We start from the raw sequence: 21,270 nt of genomic DNA, 5'->3' as shown, positions 1-21,270 counted from the left end.
AGAGAACCGCAGGGCAGGATGTGCACATCAAGCATCTCCTCCTCCCTCCGTTCACCCCTTGATGCCACAAAAACATACACTCCACTCACCCAACAAGATATCCGCAAATTGCTTTTACCCTCCTCACCCCGAGAGTGTACACATGGACGTCCACGTACTCACACAAACTTAGGGTAGGGTAGTGGGGTTAGTTTTTCAGCACTCAGGTTATATTTAATCATGGCTGGTGGATGAGGAGGCTTTTCTCTTTATGAAAGGTATTAGAGAAGCACTGTGTTTTCACTCAGCTTTACACTCTGCCCCCATGCTTTTCCTCCTCTGACCTATGTTACCGTGTGCCAGGGAAGAATTTGATAAAGTGACACCACACTCCCACTGTCCCTTCCCCTCTCACTACGCCTCCCATCTCTGTCTCGGATTCTAATAGTGTGTCTGGCAGATCTTGACTGCCTCTCATCTCATCAGTGGGGTCACACCTTTGAGTTGCCCTCGTACTCTTTTCACCAGCTCCTGTCTCGTCATTTATTTTGCTGCTGAAACAGCCAGCAAACTTGAAGGTCTGATTCAATCTCCTACATCCTGAAGCAGCTGTGGTGGACAGGTGTGCTAGAGGCAGTGAAGAGGGGCCAGGCTTTTACGGCATGTTCATCCTTTGCTCTTTCCTCACTAATCTGAACTTTTTCTTGTGCCATTCACTGTTGAAACACTCTTTCGTTATCCAAGGAAATCCACTGTGACTGAATATTCTGGAATCCAACTTTCTCTTTGCATCCTAGCAGTATGTGTCTTACCCCAACTCTAGTTGATCTGTACTTCTTCTACTTAATGGCCCCATTCTCTTTGATCGAACTAACGTTACAAAGGAAAGTGAGAAGAATTGGGAAAGCTCCAGCAGGGGGGTTTACATGCCTTTTCAACACTTTGAGGAAGAAGGGATGCTGTTCATTCTACTTCATGTTGCACCCAGGGACTCTAACCCTCTTCACTGGCATGCATCAGCAGACACTTGGCCATTAGGTAGATTGACAGTGATTGTCTTGCCTGCAGAGCTGAGGCAGCCTCTGCTCAGCTCAGATGCCTTCTTTGAAATGCACACATATAGATTTTGTGTGGGTGAACAGAATTAACAGAAAATGTTACAAGCAAAGGTAATCGATAATGTGTGAAAGATGCGGCGGACAGTGTGGAAATCACATTTTGGACAGGTTGCTACTCCATCATTGATTGTTTTATAGGTTTAAGCAGCTACTTTCTTTTTTAACTTAAAGGCTGATGGTCAGTGTGTCCGTGGTGCTCATACCTTGAGCACTGAAATGCCAAAGGTGAAACAGCGGAGATGTTAAGCCCAAAGTCTTAAAGAACTGTCTGAGTTGGGCATGCTGAACGGAATGTTCCTGGATCTTTTATCACTCCTGTTAGATGCTCCTCCTGGGGTATGGTAGTTGGTATTCCTTGACCTGTGAGAGGGCACTGATAAATGCATATGATATCTGCGATTGACCTGGATCTAACTCTTTCCGTATCTACCCAGCCTTTTTCTGTTTGAGTGTCTGTGTGCACAATCAGTCACAACAAGAATCTTTCGGAGGTTGAGATTGTCCTCTATTATTTATCAGTGGTAGTGATGGAGGGGAGCTGGCAGGATCTGTGGACTTATTGATCCCGTCCTCCGGTTTCGTGCATCAACCCCTGTGGGGGAGGAGAAAAGGATGCTAGCTCAGCCCAGGCTCACACATCCTCTCTGGAGTGTCCAAGACATATCCAGCCCCACTTTTCTCCTCCCTGGCCAGCCCAGTCTCACCATAAAATATGTCACACATACATTTGCCCACATGTCCACAATGCAATTGTTTCACAACCCATGGTTGTCCGAGAGTATTTTCTGTCGGGCAACGTTCACGGGCCAGGACAGGAATTGTAACACAATCTAAAATGTGTAAGCAGTAACTATGTACATTTTTGTATTGTGAAAATTCAATATTTTGCACAGTTGATTGGACTATTTAATAATCTCTTATCAGGTGCCTGGACTCACTGTTCTTTTTGTTTGGTGTGCCATGTTTACAGATTGAATTTTTGTCTTGTCATCTGCCCTTAAAAAAAAAAAAATCTATGAGCGGATTTACTTGGAACGTGTCCATTGTTTACTCAGTATTTGCTTTTAGTAGTTTATCACACAGTGCTCCCCAGGTTAAAGTGCAGAACCATACAGATAACCGTCAGTCAGAAAGAATACAGTTTCTTTGTTCTTTCATATTTAGTTTAATAGTATTTGATGTGAAGTTTGGAAACTGTGCTGTGTTAAAAGCTGAATTTTGTAAAGGATGTGTGAAGGGGCTATAACCCTCATCTGGATTGTTGACCATACAGTATATTGGTGCCTTGCAAAGGCCTCCTTTTCACACTCTTTGCCTATGTAATCCTTCACTCCACACATTTTACGGCCTTGCTGCACAAATGCAAGCAGGCTAAATTAGGCCGGCCCCCTTTTAATACCACAGAGGGGAGAAGCAGCCATTATGAATTATCCTTAATTACAGCCATTTCCTAAACTAATAAAGCTGCAAAATCTTTACTGCAAAGGTTAGTTTACCCCGCATGCTTAAAAACCACGATATGTGTGCGGGTCTGAAACTCTGTGTGTGTGTGTGTGCTGGTGTGAGTGTGCGAGCTCATGCATTCAAGCGTACATGCTGGTGATTGCTGTGTCAAGTGTTCATGTGTGTGTGTGTGTGTGTGTGTGTGTGTGTGTGGGGGCGCAGGAGAGCTGCCTGGCTGGTTGGCAGCACCCATAGTCCCATTAATTTCACGTGGGCTCCCTATCACCAGCCACAGATGCCTATAGACACGTAAATGAGTCTCCTGCGAGCAGTGGGCCGCCTCAGCCAGCCAGCTCGGGCCTAATGGTCTGGAAAGCCAGCGTATGTGACGGCAGGAGATGAGGGCCTTATTTACACTGGCAGACATTAGCGGATGGACGCTGATTCACTGATTAACACATCACCTTCCCTCACATCCTTCCCCCTCATGCCTCTACCAGCTCCTCCCTCTTTATGCGCTCTACATTGATTGCTTCACACATAAATATGCGGAAGGTTTGTAAAAACACACACACACAGCCTCTTTTTCTTCTGTTTCTTCTGCTCCGAATTAACTTTATCGTTCAAATGTCCATACCAATGAAGGTGCATACAGTAAAAGACACACAAATGAGCACATATACACCATATCCAGTGTTGGATATATGTGGTGGCAGGCTGTTGAGAAGGGGAAAGCCATCTGTGAATGATAGCTCCTGTGGAAAGATAATGTTTCTCATGCAGCGCCGAGTGAGGCGCTGATGGAGGAAGATGACTTTTTGAATGGTTAAGTGGATAGATGTTAGATCATGGCCGCAGCGCTCCCATACGCCTCACCCACCATCAACCCCCCCCTCTCTCCTTTTCCTCTCCTCCTTGCTGTTCTTTTCTCTCTTCCTCCGTCTGCCGGATTGTTTATTGAAAAGGCACGAGGAGGCCGCAGATAAGAGAGGCAAAGCTAATGCCATGATTTGTGTCAGTCACGCCATACAATTTGTTACAATCGCGACACTTATCACAATATAATATGTTTATTCTGGTCAATTAAGTGGTGCAGGAAGCCTCCTGTATTTGAAGTGTCACATACGAGATGGGATGGGGTGAGGGCGATCAAAGGAAATGGAACTAATCTAATTGTACAGCATCTCACACTGCTGCCACCTCCTTTGCCACTGCCAGTCAGCCTATGAACTGATGCATTTTAGGAGAAAAGAAGGGGCATCCGTACAGGTTGATAGGCACAGAGATGATTATATGCTTTTCTGTTAGGACGACATGCATCACAACAGACACAATGATTGCAAATATATGTACAATCAAGCCTTTTTATCATATAATTTTGAGCTACATACATAAGCAATGGCTTGGGCACTAAGACTTGCATAAACTGCATATACAAACAAAACCCCTCAGACTCACAACAACATCTAGACTCTATGTGCTCATAGTCTTTTAAATATAGAAGAACATGTATATTATAGCACAAGTATGACAGGAATCCAAAAAGGGGGCGTAGAGTAAGTTTGCAAATAATCCTAATATATCTAAGATCTACGGCGACATCCGTGCACAAACACATCCACAGGCATCATTGACCGAGTGTGCCAGAGTCGGCACATTCGCATTTTGTTAATGCTCACGCACGTGCCATATAAATGGGTCCATCCGCTCACTTTTCGTTAGGTCGGCACAGCTGACAGCTCACACGAAGACACACACCTGGACACATTGTGGCCTGGTCCAGCGTGGAGTCAGAGCAAAAATAAAAACAAGCCAGGCAGTGAAGGCAGACTGTGTAGCAGACCAGTGCCTCCATCGATCTGAGAGGGTTCATTAGGTAAGTGCTGACATCACAGATTGATGTCTCTTTAAACCAGTGCCTGCCGAGGAGCTGACAGGGAAAATCAGCACTATTGACTCCCTTAGTGGTATTTATTTGTGTGTGTGTGTGTGTGCCTTTGCAACATATAAGAGTGTGTGAACATACATGTTTATGTATGTAAGCACATCAGTGTCAGCGTGCACATGTGCACATATGTGCCAATAAAATAAACATGCACGTACTCGACATTTGTCACGCAGGTGTGTGCGTTTGTGTGTGTGCAAATACATGTGTGCCACACTGAGTACCCCCGTCTTTGAAGGGTTGCTTGGGCGTAGTTGCTCACTAATGTCGCTAGTTATACACTCAGCCATGCGGCTAAGGAGCCTGTCAGGTTGTTTCTGCTTTTTACACCACTATCCATCTGCTATCACAGAGTAGGGAAGAGATGGAGTGGAAAATGGAGATGAAGAGTAAAGGAAAAAACATTGAGTGGAGCAGTCAAAGAGGGACCGGATAGAATCTCTCTCCATCTATATTTCATCAGCACATCCAGGAACTGTGTTTGGTAATTATGTTGTGTGAGTTGCTGACTAATTTGCAGTCCTGAGAGAATCTTGCATACCTTTAATATGAGGCCTTAAAACTGTTCAATTCAAAATAAGGAGGCAGATTTTCAAGCCTAATTTGTGAAAGATGGGATGCAAAGTTGTTTCTCTGTGTGACCCCCCAGTCCCCTCAGCCTGTAGTTGTCGATTGATTCGAGATGTCATTTGTATCTGATGTGTTTCTCTAATTAAGATCAGAGGGGAATCATTGCCATTGAGCATCCCCACACATGCATCGACCAGGGTGGAGTGCTGGAGCTGGTGTCGGTGCGAGGATAGAGTGGACACAAGTGACAGGAGTTAAATTGCTGGGTGTAGCACAGGTGACTTGCTGAAGAAGCAGAGAGCTGTGTTTTGTTTTGCTGCTCCTGTGGCCTTCTAATTACAGCACGGCTTCTGGCAGCATTGGGCTGAAAGGATCATCAATTGGCTGTTTTCACATTGCAGCTGAGGGTAATAAAGTGATCTTTGTAGCTGCTGATCTGCATCTCTTGTAATCTATCGATATTTTGTAATAATTGTCAACGGGGCGCATCGACAAGTGAAGATCAACAGCACATACTTAACAGTCTGAAGCACTGATGATAATCCAATAAAGATCACCTTCTCTACACACGACACATCTTTTAGCTTAAATGAGCAATCGATCAGCTCTTTTGGAACATAAACAAAGTGTCCACATGTCCAGTTGAAATGTCTCTAACCAATCTATAGTCTGGAAGAAAATAAAGGCAAATTGACTGATCTGGTTTTAATAGTATCAATACCCAAAATGGTGTATTTTCACAAATGGGAAAAAAGTAAAACAGTTTAGAAAGTTTGCCTGTACTTTCTTTTATCCTGAGCTGAGCATAATGCAAAGTAAGTGTTAGAGTTGAGAAATGTGCAGAACTGGAGACAGGGATCCCTTCCAGGCCACCACCACCGGAGGCACATAGCTATTGGCTGCCTCCAGGAGATTAAAGAGAATAATTGCCAGCTGATTGGCTGTTTAATTTTTCATGGACCTTTGATGCACAGGGTGTTTGTATTACCTTTATCAGCAGGCATAATAATGGGGTAGAGTTTGACTCACTTAAGTGAAAGGGGCTTTTTTTTTTCACAGAGCAGAGGAGCTCACACTCTCTCTCCCAGCAAAATGATGTAAAATGGTTTGATCTTTGCAGCGAAAAAAACAAGTTTACAAATTATTCATATTCCTAGATGTAGACACTGCAGACAGATTGGCCACATGACATATTGTAATGCATACAGAATTGATGCATTTTTTCAACTCTTAAGTATTTGTATTAGAAAGACGATTATTTTGTATTACCCAACACGTTTTGAAACGTATTTCAGATGAGGATTCAGTTTTTGATTTGGAAAAAAAATAAGAAAAACCTTTAGTATGCAAAGTGTTGCCTGAAACTAGCTTATATAGTCCTCTACTGCAGGTATATTCTGGTGTGAAAACACAAAAGTATTAAGACATTTCAAATAAACTTCTCTTTGTTGTGGGGCCGCTGCATTCTGTTGCATAAGAGCATACATTACGTGTATTTATTGTCTCTGGTAACTTGTGGTGGTGTGTGTAATGAATTTAACTAATATCATGCCCCGTAGATTTTTTTTTTCCAGTTAATTTAGTCTCAACTTCTGCTGAGAAGGTGTCTCAGCAGCTGTTGTGAAAGCTGCATGAGAGTACAGGAGAGCGAGTTGTGCAAGCTCCTCCCGGATCAAGCACAACTGCAGTTGACAGTCCCATGTTCATACCTCTGCATGGTGACACTAATCTCTTCTAGTAGGTGACCTACCTCCTCATCCCCAAGCTGTCTGTAGGTGTGTGTGTGTGTGGGTTGTATGATGGCTGCAGCGGATGTCTCCTCTGCGGTTCCGCTTCGGAGGTCCAGGAACGGTGAGCTTCTCATGGTTGTCAGTTTGAGGTGGAAGAGCAATCGTTTCAGTGGACAACAGTCCCATCCTCATCCCTGCTTCCCGTCTGCTTGGATTAGTTCCTCTCGCTGAGGAAATTTGCATTCAAAATATTTACTACTAATTCTATTTTTCACTAGATTTCAGTTTTCTCTTACATTGTCTGCCATCCGTCTCTGCCCTTCTCTATTTCTTTTCTCCTTGTTTTCCCTCGGACGCTGTAGAACATTTTATTACAGTTGTCAGAAAGAATAACAATTCTATTGTGGGGTGATTATAACAGGGTGTTTTACCCACAGATCACCAGAGCAATTAAAATCTGTAAATAAGGCTACCCATGATGCCTCAGCCTAAACAATAGGGTCCCGCTGGAAGAACGTCTTTGAAGGAGAACTGTAGAAGAGAGAGTTTCTCTCCCTTTGACTCTCTCCCTCATTAATTAGGAGGCGCTTCTTCAACCCGACACAGCTGTGTCGATGGGCAGCTTTGCGCAATCACAGTGACACATATTTCACACACAGGATGAAGCTGTTTACTTTTGTGTAGGACCTCGTAATACTCCGATGCACTTTGTTTTGCAGCATGGCAAAGATAATGCAAGCTCAATTGTGCCAGTCATACTGTTAGGACGAGGAGAAGAGAGAGGCCAACACCAGTTACTTTTGGGAGGTAAACCTTTGCCTTTGAATGACTTGCACATATCTACACAATCTTTCAAGTAGTGAAATTGGGTTACAAAATAGGTGAACTGCTTTAAAACCACTGAGACTATTTGCAGTAATAAGTGTCATACAAACCAGAATAAGATTTATGAATGTACTGATTGAGCTCTTTTTTATTATTTGTAATGGTCCCTTAACTTCTAGCTAGTCTTCTGGCCACTATTACTTTCAGTCTATCAATGTATAAGATTAATACCCTGGCATATCCAGACAATAGTGTCCCAAGTTGAGGTTATTGAATGAACAGCTCAGATATAGCTTAAGCTAACCGTTAGCATAACCATTTGCTCCTTTAATTTCGACTTTAGCATCATAACATGGATTGTGGTTAACTATCTGGTGACAAAGTTCACAAAGTGATGCAACACCTCAAAGTACTTCTTAATGTTTCTTTTTTTGTAGAGACAAAGGGGCTCTTTGTAGTTTTGTGGGAAGACATGTGGAACATGTCATGTATTTGGTGTCAGGATGTGTGCGTATTGCTTCCGTACCCACCCTCTACCCAGTTCATAAATTACTCAAGAGTGGAGTTTGGGCAGGTTTGAGCAAAGGAACCAGATAGATAGAAGGAGGGACCGTGGGAGTATTGCAGTTCAGCACAGTACTGTGATGATGCTAGTCTCTATAGGCTTCACCAGAGGCTATATGCCTTACCAAGATCCTGTTTACAGTCAGCCAAAGAAGCTGCCAGCCACCCATTTCCATATCGCTGCCTGCGGTCCTTGGCGGAAATTCATTTCTGTGCGCCGGAGATGCACCATAATGCTGCCTGCTCTGTACCTTCACTTTGCAATCTGTATCTTCTATTTTTCTCTTTTGTTGCCATCTGCTTTCCTCCCATCTCGTCTTTTTAACACTCCTTATTTGTTTTGTCTGTTTTCCTCTTGAAAGTAATCTTTTTTTTACATTTCTTGCTGCCTTCACAACTTTTGGCCTTTGCATTTTGTTGAAATCAGGCATTATTGCAAATATACAGCAAATCATGCCTGATATATGTTGGAATGTTTTAATGTGAGTGGAAGCTTGGACAGCTTGTCCTTCACTTTTCCATTTGGAACAGTATGATCGTGAGTATTTATTTTCCGAGTCAATCATGTCTGTGTGTCTTTATTTGAATTTCCATTAGATATATTATACATAATTTAGATATGTGCAAACAACAATCAGTGTTTTTGTGAGAGCAATTTCTATTATACATCAGTTGCACTGTTGCATGGTGCTGTCTTTCATACATGTCCATGTCAGTTTCCCATGTCCACTCCGCTGTGTATTTGAACCCATGTTTCTACACTCAGACACATCTCTGCGTGAGCCTGCCAACTTCAGCTTTTTCCCCTTGTTCTTTTCTGTCATATGTTTGTGCAGATTTTTTTTTTTTTTCAGCTACAGCCACTTGTGTAGTTGCCATGTTCCTGTGCCTGTACATCAGTGAGCATCTGCTCTTTCAACAAGGTCCCCATGGCCTCAAATGTCAGACCAAGCAGCTGCCAGACAAGTGCATTGTGCACCAGGCTTGTGTTTCACCTCCTCCCATCCCTCCACTTCTTGTTCTGTGATGTTAACTGTGATTGAAAGTAAGTAGGCAGCCGCAAGTGGAGGAGGGATGAGGAGAAAGGTTATGTGCTTTTTTTTTTTTTTCTTTTTTTTTTTTCTTTTAAGAGCCGTATTCTTGATGTTAGAAAAAGTCCAGCTTTTACTTTTGCTTAGCACAGGACTGTTCTCCAGGGCTTTTTGGTCAGGTAGGGGGGCATGTTATCTGTTGTGCATCATGTGCTGCTTTTTATGCCCCCTTGTGTAAAAGACCACTGCAATGGGAAGCCATTTGTACTTTGTCCATTTTGGGCCCTTGTAGTACCATGTGTCAGGGGAAAAAACAGCGTGTGCACGTGTATTCCGGTGTATGTGCACATGCGCACATGTGAATTTGCTCTAAATATGCTCATAAACGTAATGCGAGTCTGCTGCATTGTAACATTGTGGACAGTGTGGATTCCTTGTTGCGTTTCATTGTATAGATGGTACAACATTTCACTGGATGTCTTTTTCAGAGGATATGTGGGCTTGTCTTTTTGTGTGAGCAGGAAGTCATGGGATGGAACCACTGAAGCAGAAGAGATGAAGGGTGAAAAGACAGGCAGGTACCCCCCAGGAGGGTGCTGGGGGGCAGCAGGCCAGGGGTAGCCCCTCTAGCTCCCTCCCAGCACACTCTGCTCTGCTTTCAGACACTACTATTGATTTGTCCAGCAGATAAGACCACAGGTTAGCTGCTCTACTAAGTACTGCTCTTTTCACCTCCTTTTGCTTACAAACAAAGACTGGACACTGGTTCCATCTGATGTCAGGCAGTATTTCCTTAACATTACTTTTTTTAGCCATACCACTCATCAAGCTTTTTTTTTCCTGGCATAAAGCTTGTGTGAACCATCAAGGGGAACTATAAGACACTCACTCCCACCCCATTAAAAAAACAGCCGTTACCTGTCATACTTCACCATTGTCACCTGAGGCTGTAGTAAGCCATAAGTTCCTTGGAGAATAGGCACTTTAGCAGTCAATCAGTCATTGAGTCTCAGGATCCCTCAAACTTTAAATTCTGTGGTAATTCTAGCCTAAAGTAGATTAGTCCAAACAGCAGCTTGAAATTGTACCTTAACTTTTCTGTGTGTGATCATCATGTGCAGTGAAGTGTAAAGTTTGAAACTGACAGATGTAGATGGAAGCCAAGGCAACTCTTGATCAACTTCAAACAGTTCATCTCATTGCCAAGGTCTTGTGTGATCGGAAGTCAGTCGGCAGCGCCTCAGTGCTCGCCGACATCTGGATGAATCGAGTCTTCAAAAGGCTTCATTAGTGACACATTAACATGGGGCAAGCTACCTGAAGGACTCTGAATTCTGAGCTGTCACAGGTGGCAGGTGACATGAAGCTCCTATGCTGCTCTGCTTGTTTCATAGCATAAACTAACTCGTGTTGAGAAGAAAATTGGCACCTGCCTGACATCAATTAAAAAGCAGTTTATGAGATGCGAGCAAGTGTTGTTGCAACACGTCTTGTATTTTTAATTAAAACATCCTCATCTGAGTCATCGTCGGCATTTCAAGTGTCCAAAGTCAGAACAAGTGTGAGGGTACAACAATAAACAGTGATGAAAAGGAACACGACAAAGGTTTGGGTGTAATACAACTTCCCACGCATATAATTGTAAGTTGGTATGTCCTTACAAGACGATTTATCATTGTTGATCAGAAACCTGAAATGTCGAACAGGATAATACCAGCTCATCACGTTATTTGTTTTTCCTCTCGCTCACAGCTGCATGTCATTTATCATGGCAGTGAGCCAGACCTGTTAGCTTGTGTTAAACAGGTTCTCTTTCTGATGAGAAATGGAGGCTATTACCAGCAATGTCAGCCATAAGAAACGAAACGCTAGCCAAGTTTAAGCCTGCCTGAAAACATTTTACAGAGTAGGCATGTTCTGAGATATCACTAGTTTTGGGGTGGTTGGTGGTGTAGTGGGTTAAGCAGCCGCCCCATGTACAGAGGCTACAGTCCTCGCTGCAGCTGGCCCCGGTTCGAGTCCCGCACCGGACGGTCCTTTGCTGCATGTCCTCCCCCTCTCTCTGCTTCCTGTCTCTCTCCAACTGTCCTATCATTTATTTTGAAATATTTATATCTCATTTAAATATTTCATAGCAATGCATCGTAACTATGACCCCCCCTCCAATCCCTTAAAGTGAAATGGTATTGTAACACAATGACACAGACTAGCTAAGAAAATAATGGAATAAAACAAAAGATTGATCACAAATTAAACCGCAAATGTGATGAATATAAAGTCAAAGGATGTTGGGAAATACTGGTAAATAATGTGGCCTGTTCTTTGGAAAGTGTTTGTTATTGGGTGTACCTCCTGAGCAGACATTGATTGATGGAATAATCTTAGTTTAATCTTGTGGAGGTGCTGCCAACTGCTTAATGAATAAATCTGATGCACACAACAAACTTGTTGTACATCTCAACATTGCATGCCATGCCAGGCTCCAAGACACTTATAGCTGTAGCTATTTTGCTAGCCACCAGTACCACTTACCTGCAACATGAATGGGGAGGACAGGGACTAATTGCATGGACAAATGTTCCAGACTGCAGGGTTTGCAGTTCTTTGGGCCTAGTCCAGGCCCTGTTTATCGAAACCTCTGTTGGCAGTCATACACACACCACACACGCTACGCTCTGATTTAACCAGAGGCAAAGCCCCCACCATCCCCACTTTCTCTCATCAAAGATTCATAAAGGCAAGGTTCTCAATGATTTTCTGTCTCTTCCCGTATTCACAGCTTGTTGTCCTCACCCTCCCTGTCTCCTGCCAGTCAGACAGCGGAAGTCAGGCGGAATTACGGCTGAAGTGGCCGCTAGCTCCCAGTGTGTACGTTTTTTGTGTGTATTTATGTAGGTGTCTGCGTATTCATAGTGTGTGTGTTTGCACTGGTAAGCATTAGGTGGAGACACAGGGGTAGCACATGGGCAGCAAGGCAAAGGGGCAAAGGGACAAATGGACAGTGACATGTTGATGTTGTACTAAAAACGTTAGAAGCTCCCATGTGGGGAAAGGAGTCAGGCTCCACCTCCTCCTCTCATTGCCTCATGCACTCCTTCCGCTGTTCTTTGTCTTCCTCTTCAACCCCTGAGCCCTTTGCATAGTGGCAGCTTCCACACTGGATCTAAAACTAGCTCAATCAGAGCCCCTGTTACCAAGCCCAGGGCACACCATCTGTAGCCCTCCGAGTCCTTCCGTGTGTGTGCGTGATTGTGACTCTGTCAGTGTGTCACCATATACATGTGTGTCCATTCAAGTTTGGGTGTATGTGTGCTTCTGTGAACCCAAACCACCGTGCCTCAGCCTGTTAGTCTTGCTGCTTACCAGGCTTAGCCAGATGAGGGCCACTCAGCCCGGATCTAATTCCTTCGGCTCTGGCTGCACTTCATTCCTGGCTCTTTTCGCCTCTCACAAGTGCATCTGTGACCTTGGCTGACATCAGAGGGGGTTAAACTGTGGACTTGGAGATGCAACCACAGTGATTGAGTTGTAAGCTAGTTTTTGGATCAGAGCTTCAACACAGCCATCTGGGTTTTATGTGGGGCTCAGAAAGAGGTTATCCCTCCCTTACTCCCCACAGCTGACCCTGGATCAGCTCAAACGGCAGAGAATTTAGTGAGAAGCCTCCTCATTGGGAAAGGTAGTGCAGAGCGGGGTGGTTTCTGGAGTGGAAAAATCCTTTAGACAGGAAACTAATCAAGAGTTTATCTTTTTTACCTTTTCACTTGTAATCCCTCTGTTTTTATTATGCTGAGCTTTGCGTGTTGCTTTTTCTCCGTGTTGTCCTTGTGGCAAACAAGCAAACCCTGTTTCTAGTTTGATTGGCTCAACAATAATCACCACTCTTTACTTTACTCGCATCAGTATCTGTACAACAAGGTGTTGGGGTCTATAAATCACAGCTTTGGTATGCTGACATTATGGATATTGCATCAAGCCGTGATACAATACAATACCAGCAAAAAGTTATTAAATGCCGGTTCACCTCAAAGAGCTTCTTTTTCAACACCTAGAACATCTTTCAATGAGTGATTTACACCGACGCTTAAAACTTGCACCCCAGCTCATTTGCATTAGACAAGTTCTGACATACTCACTGTGTTAGCCCTTTGCATCCTGTTTGGTGCATCGCCTCAGGGCCCGAGCCTGGCTGCTCCTCCAAACAAATTGTTGGCTGTTCACAGCGCTTTAAATGCTGAGGCTTCTTAATTACACTATTTACTTAATAGGGTGAAACAAAACTCATGTTCACGCAGCAGGAGTACCAGGTGATGCAGAAGTTCAAACACCTGGCAGAGAGCACTCCTCTGGCACGGATGCACAGCAAACACATGTGTACGCTTGAGTGCACACACACTCACATACTGTGATACAAATACTATAGGCTGCTTTCATGCTTGACTGAGTTTGGGACTTTTTGTTTTGTTGTTAACTGAGGGAGACAGAGTATTGGCAATTTTTGCTGTTTACTTAAAGCAAATTTGCATGTGAGCATACGGACTTCTTGTCCCACTGTGTGCCACTCCTTTGTTTGTCCAAAAAACTCAAAAGACATTCAGCTGAATGGCCAACAGCCTACCTGAAAAGAATGATAGCAATCTGCTACATCAGGCTGCTAGAATTACCTGACAATGGTCTTTTCATGGTTAGCATGTAATCCAAGTGTTCAGCTTTTGCTGTTTGCTTTTGCAAAAAAGTTTTGTTGATCATGATATAGCCTCCTCCTAGACCCATCCAATTCATGAGGTTTAAGATTTATTGCTCTTTTATTGGGGTGTGTTTACTGTCAGCGGTTTGCATGCAGTGCTTATTGTGTGATGTCATCGTGACAAGAAGTGTCAACAATGAGGTAACTTTTTGTATGCAGTGTAAATAAAATGTCATATTTATTCAAATATCTTTCCTGCTCCTGAAGCACTGCCCTTTGTTCCGATGCATTGTTAAAAGAGAACAGCACATTCACCGTCTCATTTCTTGTACCGCAGTTTATTGCACACATTTCTGAAACACAATATCTGTTGTGCAACAGTTTAAAGCTTCTATTTCACAGCTTTGCTTTACACAAAAGCTTCAGAACTTAACACCGCATCGCCTGGAGCTAGAAGGATGACTTGTAAATAGGCCGTTTAAGTTACAATAGACTATAATTAGCTAGGCCAGTTTGACCTCTGCCATTGTCACTTGAAGACAGGTGGGAATTGTGCCTACGTTGGCTCGACATTATCATGTGACTGCGGTCAGGTGTTGTCCAATGGCATGGCTGTGTTGCTGTTGAGGCAAGCCTCATCCATCACCAGCTTTATTGCACCATTCAGATGATGCCCACAGGGCGCTGACGCTTGGACAGGAGGGAAGGAGCATGAGAGGCAGGGGAGGGTTAAAAATGATCGTTTTACAAGATCACTCGCACAACAAGTTTTCACAGCTACGGCATGCCATTGCCATGGAAAACTAAGAGTTAGTGCTCCCAGTGCCACGTTAACCATCTTCCTGATTCCCTAACAGCAGATTTACAGCCTTCCAACGCCGAGCTGTGAGAAAGCGCAATCACTCGAAGGCTCGTAACCTTTTTACCCTCACCATCAAGTCCTCTTATTGCTCCAATTTCTCTCATGGGCTTTATAAATAAACAGCGTCATCAGGAAAATCTTCAGTTTCTCTTCGGAACCAGCTCTAATTAGTTTTGCCTGTGTACATACAAATGTTTCACTGTGGTATTTAGCCACATGCAGCTTGTTTGGGATGCTGAGTTGAGCTCGGCGGCCATGTCTGCTAGCCTGAGAGTGTTATGTATAAGGCTCAGCATAAACTCTCTGTATATTTGTTTGTTCTATTCTCATCTTCTTTCACGTCAACGTCCTGCACCCAAAAGTCCTGCAGCTTGGCACAGGTGGCTTGTTTGCCTAGAACCATAACCCTTCTCATTCCTAGTCAGCCGGCAGCACTCACAGAAAAACTGTCATTTTTACTGAAATGTACACACACTCATGGACTTACTCTTTCTCTGACACAGACACACCAACATACGCAGACCCAGAGCCTTAGGGGGTGATCTGTCTCTCCACCCCTTGTCGGAAGAGTAAACGGCCAGGAGGACGATATCTATTTGTCCTTTTCCGGCCTTTTTCTTTTTATTAGAACCTGATTGTATTTGAACAATAGTTGTCTGCTCGTAAATTTTCAGCCTGTGTTGACATTAGGCCACATTCCATCCCATAGCCTGAGGAGGAGAAAGACCAGGCCAGGGTGTTCGGTAATTTGTTACACTGTTAAGCACCTAATGGACGTCCACCTGGTTTTTGAGCGCAGTAGCTGTAGTTCAGGGGCTTACCTCCTTTGCACTTCCAGACTGCAATAGTGTTTTATTGCCTTCAATTATGAAGGGTGTTTAGAGGCTACCTGGCTTTGTGTGTGTTTTTCTGTTACATCTGGTTCACCCTGCTCCAGACAGGGCAGCCAGCCAGGCCACATCAAACACTCTAGGTGTGAAACAAGCAGAGACACTCTGCAGGTACAGCGAAACTTCTCTCTTTCTGCCGTAGACTCCCTGTTACACTACTTACTCTACATGGACCCAGTGCAAACTCACGGTCGTGTGCTTCCAAATAGCTGAAGAGGCCAATAATGAGCCTTATTTATTTCATGTGGTTTAATGAGTTGCTCACTCGGCAGCTGTTAAAAGGGGGACCTCACAGTGTCTGAGGAAGGGGCTGCCCCACCCAAAGGCACCCATGCCCCCTGGCAGAATCATTGTTCCCAGCAGCAGCAGTGCCATGGTGGCACGGGTACTGAATTGTGGGGGTGCTTATAACCCAGAGTGGCGACCACCTTGTCTCCTTACCCCCTCTCTTGCTAATGCATTTTTGCGTGGTTTCCACAACCGTTAATTAAAGGGGAAAAGAGTGCATCAGATGTTAGTTTTATTAGCCCAGGCTCCTTAGAGGGAATCAAAATGAAAGGAACATATGTCATGCATTTGATGATGCCCCCTCCCTCTCTGTTTCTTTCTCTCCACAGTTGCCCACCTCACACACTTAGAAAGTGTACAGTCAGCAGCTGTCTGCAGACACAATAGCGTTTGATTGATCCTGAGGAAACGGTTAAGACGTGGCCCTGCCCACGCTTTCTTTCTGGCTGGCTGGTTCACATTCTGCACCACTTTACATTTAACGCTGAATGTGGCAGTGATTGGTATAATAAGAGTTGGAGATGGTGGTTTTGGGATCTGAGGCACTGTTTAGGCTCTAATGAGTGCAGCCCTCTGAGTTCACAGGACCTTTGGAGTCCTGGATGGTGTGGGTTGAGATTCAAAGCTTGACACTTTTAAGCATTGAGGTGTTGAGCTTTTGGCCCACTGACTGTTTCCTTAATATCTTGCAAAATGGTGATAGATAAGTATGTAGATAAATGAGATCTGTCTGTCTCTCCACTCATTATAAAGCATAACTGCATGACATACAAAGACTGATGTGCTGAATCACTCATTTCTTACAAAATATTGCCAAAAACAGAAAGTACATGGATAATATACTTCTTTCATTCTTCTCTTTCCACAGAATGTGATTGCATGCCTTACCTTCAGGGGCAGGCTGATTTATGAGACACATGCCTGTTTTTTCATGACTTGTTTGATTGCATTCTCAGCTATCGGGCACTCAGGCTGCCAAAGTCGTAAAAGTTCACACCTGCACAGAATTGCTAGAGCATCAGATGAAACACAGACAGTGTACGGGGAAGCAGGTGATCTGAGGTACTTTAGTCCCCTTGATTGACATGGCTGACTGATTGATACTCATTTCACCTTTACACAAGCTTTATCTTCTGGTGTGGTTTCGATCATGTTCAAGGCACGGCACATACTTTAGAGAGGTTTTTTGTTCACTAACCATCCTTATGACTTTCTTTGATGGTGACATTAAGGTATCATTGGAGGTTGTATGCATGTATATATAATTTGCATGACTTCACAATAAGCAACTGATCAGTTGGGAACAGATATTTGGCATGTCCTGAAAAGATATCCTGAGTCAGGCTGTCCGCACGGCCTCGTCTCTAGTGGTTACAAATGACCTCCTGTAGCAATAATGCAATAAGTGTTGTCTCCTATCTACATTCTCTGGGTTCTTTTTCACTTGGCCTGACACAATTGTGCATTTATCAGTGTAATTGCATGAGTCGGAAGCACTGATGTTGTCTATTAGGCGGATTTCCATCCTGTTAAGAGCAGAAGGCCTTTTAATGTATGGCCCTGCTCGAGTGTACTGCTACACAATTACACACCGACCAGAGATTGAGTGGACTGATGATGCTGATGATTGGGGTGGGTGGTGCGATGGTAGTGATGGTATTGGACCACCCTGCACTCTTCCAACAAGCCTTTCAGAGAGAGTCTAAGAGTGAAACAACAAAGTGAAACTGGGGTTAATCATTTTATTTACTCGTTTGTCTCACTCCCTCCTCTTTCTTTAACCAAGTGATGGAGCTGGGACCATGAAGGGGGGGAGAAAATCGATGGGGAGCGCATTACAGTAAAACGTATTGATTAGGAGACCTGTGAGCAGTGTGTTGGTCGCAGAGATGGTGGAATGATGCAATGCTTAAAGGAATTTATCCTTTGACTTTTACATTAACCTTTTATTGACTGCTTTGCCTGTCCATAATTAACACTCACTTTAGCTAAAGTGGTTAGTTTGAGCTCAAAGGGGGCTCGGGCCCTTATTGCAGTGAGGGCTGTGGAGCTCCTGCCCCAGCCGCAGTTCAAGTGCACTGTACTGCATGGAGGGAAAGGCCTCTGTGGAATAGAGGCGATAGAATCCTAGATACCTTTCGCATTAGCATACCATTTGAGCAGGGGCCTGCCAGGCTATAAGGTTTCAGGGCAAATTGAAATGAGTGATTGTATTGCCAATCTCTCTTGACCGAGCGCCAGATGGGATAGTTAGGCCCATATCTGTCTGGGGTTAATACATTGGAACAGCCTGGACTCACAAACACAGTGTCTACCTCTTCAAACCACTCCCCCCCCCACCCCAACACCACTGAACACACACACACATGCACACCTTTTTGTCTTTGACCTTAACTTTAAGATGGACTGTTGTGCCATGGGAAAGTCTTTTCGTGAGGCTTGTTTGTACGCAACTGTGGCTTACACAGAATATCTAGGGAGAGCCCTGGAGAGCTTAAGGCACCTTGCCTGGTATTGACTTTTTGTTTGGTTCCATTTTAGCAGTCAGGGGACGGTACTCTGGGAACAGTGGTAGATTGTGTAAAAGTGTGTGCTGAATTACCTTCACTGGATTATCTTTGATAGTCTTCCATTCTTGATATCTTTTATATCTCTGCTAAACCAGCATCCTTCTATTTGTAGCGTAATGTTGCAAGATCCCTTGTCAAATAAATGTAGCATCTCCGTTGAAGGCGGCTAGTCAGGTTTTAACGGTATGTAGCCTTTCATTACGAGTCAGGTCAGCAGAAAAGAGTTTTTCCTCTCATAGCTCTGCTGCATGAATACTTAATCAGACCGAATCAAAAGCCTGGGTCCCCCTAGCCTGTGGTGTCCTCAAGCTGATGTCAGCAGAACCACACAGTGTGTGTGTGTGTGTGTGTGTGTGTGTGTGCTGTCTGGGTCAGTTAGCACTCACAAACTGTGTTGATATGTATGCCAGCCATGTCCCCTTCCTTCTCCTCCTCCTCCTCCTCCTTCTCTGAAGTGGTGCTTCCTTTAATTCGCACCCTAAATAAATGATGAGAACATTTAAACACACGGCTCATCGCAAAGCCCCAAGGTCGCCTAATCGTATTATTTATGAAGTGATGTGCTACATAATGGTACTTAGTGCATGTTAACAGATGCTATTATCAGGCCCTGATCCAGAGAGCTGAAGATATATTAGACAGTGGATGTTAATGTTGCTCCTCACCACCATAATGCAGCCGCTCTTCAAGGGGCTAACCGCACCAAAATGCAGCACTTAGGCCGAGAGCCAGTCGAACATTAAGTGGCTCCGGAGAAAATATATTACCACAAATTGTGGCAGCCCCAGGCTGTCCCCTGACAACTTTAACATCCCCCTCATCCTGTCCATAACAGACCCCCATATCTTAGTGTTCGGCTCTGTGTGCCCTCTCCATCCCCTCAGTCAGTCACTGGCCACAAGGTGGTGGTGGTTGAGTGTGTGTGTGTGTGTGTGTGTATGTGTGTACAAAGGGCTTGTTTGAGGTTTTTATAGAGTGTGGATGGGGTGAAAAGAAATGACAGAGCCTGGTATAATGACCGAGTGGGGAATATAACCGGCCTTGTGGCTCTGGAAGCCGCAGTTCACAAGCACACGTCCACACACAACGTACACATGCCATCCTCTACCTCTCCCTCTTGCACCTCCAGGTCAGGGGTCATTCTCGTCTGTCAGGAGGCAGAGGGAGGGCAGATTTACAATGACAGCAGAGAGCAACACGGAGTCACAGCAGTAAATATTTACACAGGTCTGACAAAAGATGTGGCCAAGGTCTGTGGGGGGGTTCAAAATACAGTAGAAAATTACAACTGAGCCCAGATTATTAGTCACACAAAAATCATGCAGTGACATGAAGAGGCTGCTTTTCTCACTGCTCTGTCATGATTGCAACAACAGAGAGTGATGCTCTTGTGAAAGCATCCTGCTGTGTGTGCCTGTGTGTGAAATGAAAGGGGCATTAATCATGATACATGATGTCACGGTTTCTCATCACTTTGATTCTATCGCAGCCATTGGTGGCTGAGAAACACTTTCCTGACACGTCACTTCCATTCTTTCAGTGCCAATCAGTTTAGTCAGCTTTACTGTCGCAAAAGTTTTTAGATCTTCCCGAAGCAAGTAAAGTGCAAATGTACAAAATGACTATACCGAGAACTTTAAATCATCTCCCGGCCTCCTTTGTAGACGCAGATCAACACAGACAAATGTACTCTTTCCTTTTCCAGAGCTTATCGTTGAGAGCGGTATTATTAGGAGTCATAAAAACGAAGGCAAAACACCCAAGCTAAGCGCCTCTTGGTCAAACACCCAACACACGGTACTGCTCATGTGTTTACGAAGAGGTTAACAGACACACACACACACACACACACACACACATACATGAGCTCACATATAATTGACTAAACAGCTTGACATTTTTTTGTACTGGCCCCATTAAATCCCTCATCAGTCAATACAGAAAGACCAGATAGAAAGATCTCTGTTTATCTTCACCTACAACAGACCCACTGCTGTTGACTGTTACTAGGGTGTGTACTGATATTACTCATGTTGTGAGGACATAAATCTGTTTACGCACTCACTCACTTTTTTGGAATTTAGCCTCCTTCTGAAAACAATAAGCCCCAAGCATTTGCCAATTTCCATTGCTATAGTGGAGTGAGAAAACACGACTAGTCGTAGAAAGTTTTTGTGAGTAAGCTACCCTGATGTTGATGTGTGTGCCTGTCAGTTTCTATGGGAGGGAGGAGTTAATGGCTTTGTGTGTTTCCTGTGTCCTGTCACCTCAGGTGCCACTCGAGTCTGGCCCAGACGTTACCCCCCGAGGAGGCCCCAGTGGACCGACCCTTCTGGGGTGTGGATGACCCCAGCATGCCTCTGCCCTTTGATCTGGCTGACATCATCAACAGAGTGGAGTCACTGCTCTGGAGGTGGGCCCGAGATGTTGAGGTGTAAGAAAGTGCTTATATACACACTGGTTATCTATATCTGTATGTATGAATTTGTATATAATGTAGCTCATGAAGCATGCGTTTACTCACAGGTGATCCAGTTGATATTCAATACTTGCCTATGATTTAGTGGAAAGTTTCCACTAAATCCACTGGGAACACAGAAAGTTGGCCTTGGCCTTGTCAAGAACACACGGACACACAACACACACCTGTTGACATAGTGTTTCTGATCAGTCACATGAGTTGCAACTCTTATTTTCTAGGTATTAAGGTAAATTCTCAGCTTGTCTTAAAAAGAGGTTTTATTTCTTAAATACATTTTTCTGTTTAC

General features: G+C 44.1%; 1 protein-coding gene across 3 annotated transcripts in view; it reads left to right on the top strand.

Moving 5' to 3' along the window:
- The window catches only part of fto (FTO alpha-ketoglutarate dependent dioxygenase), a 121,912-nt gene that overhangs the window by 98,711 nt on the left and 1,931 nt on the right, over nucleotides 1-21,270 (top strand). The window contains exon 10 of one of the 3 annotated variants that reach the window (XM_075464682.1): nucleotides 20,775-20,934. In XM_075464682.1, the coding sequence (XP_075320797.1) occupies nucleotides 20,775-20,934 (160 nt within the window). Of the gene's footprint in view, nucleotides 1-20,774; nucleotides 20,937-21,270 lie in introns of all 3 variants that reach the window. The other 2 variants (XM_075464666.1, XM_075464675.1) reach the window with 2 other exon arrangements.

This window comes from Odontesthes bonariensis, chromosome 1 (assembly GCF_027942865.1).
Source record: "Odontesthes bonariensis isolate fOdoBon6 chromosome 1, fOdoBon6.hap1, whole genome shotgun sequence".
NCBI classification, from domain to species: Eukaryota; Metazoa; Chordata; class Actinopteri; order Atheriniformes; family Atherinopsidae; genus Odontesthes; species Odontesthes bonariensis.
The sequence above is the reverse complement of the archived record's forward strand: the minus strand, read 5'-3'. Positions and strand labels throughout refer to the sequence as shown.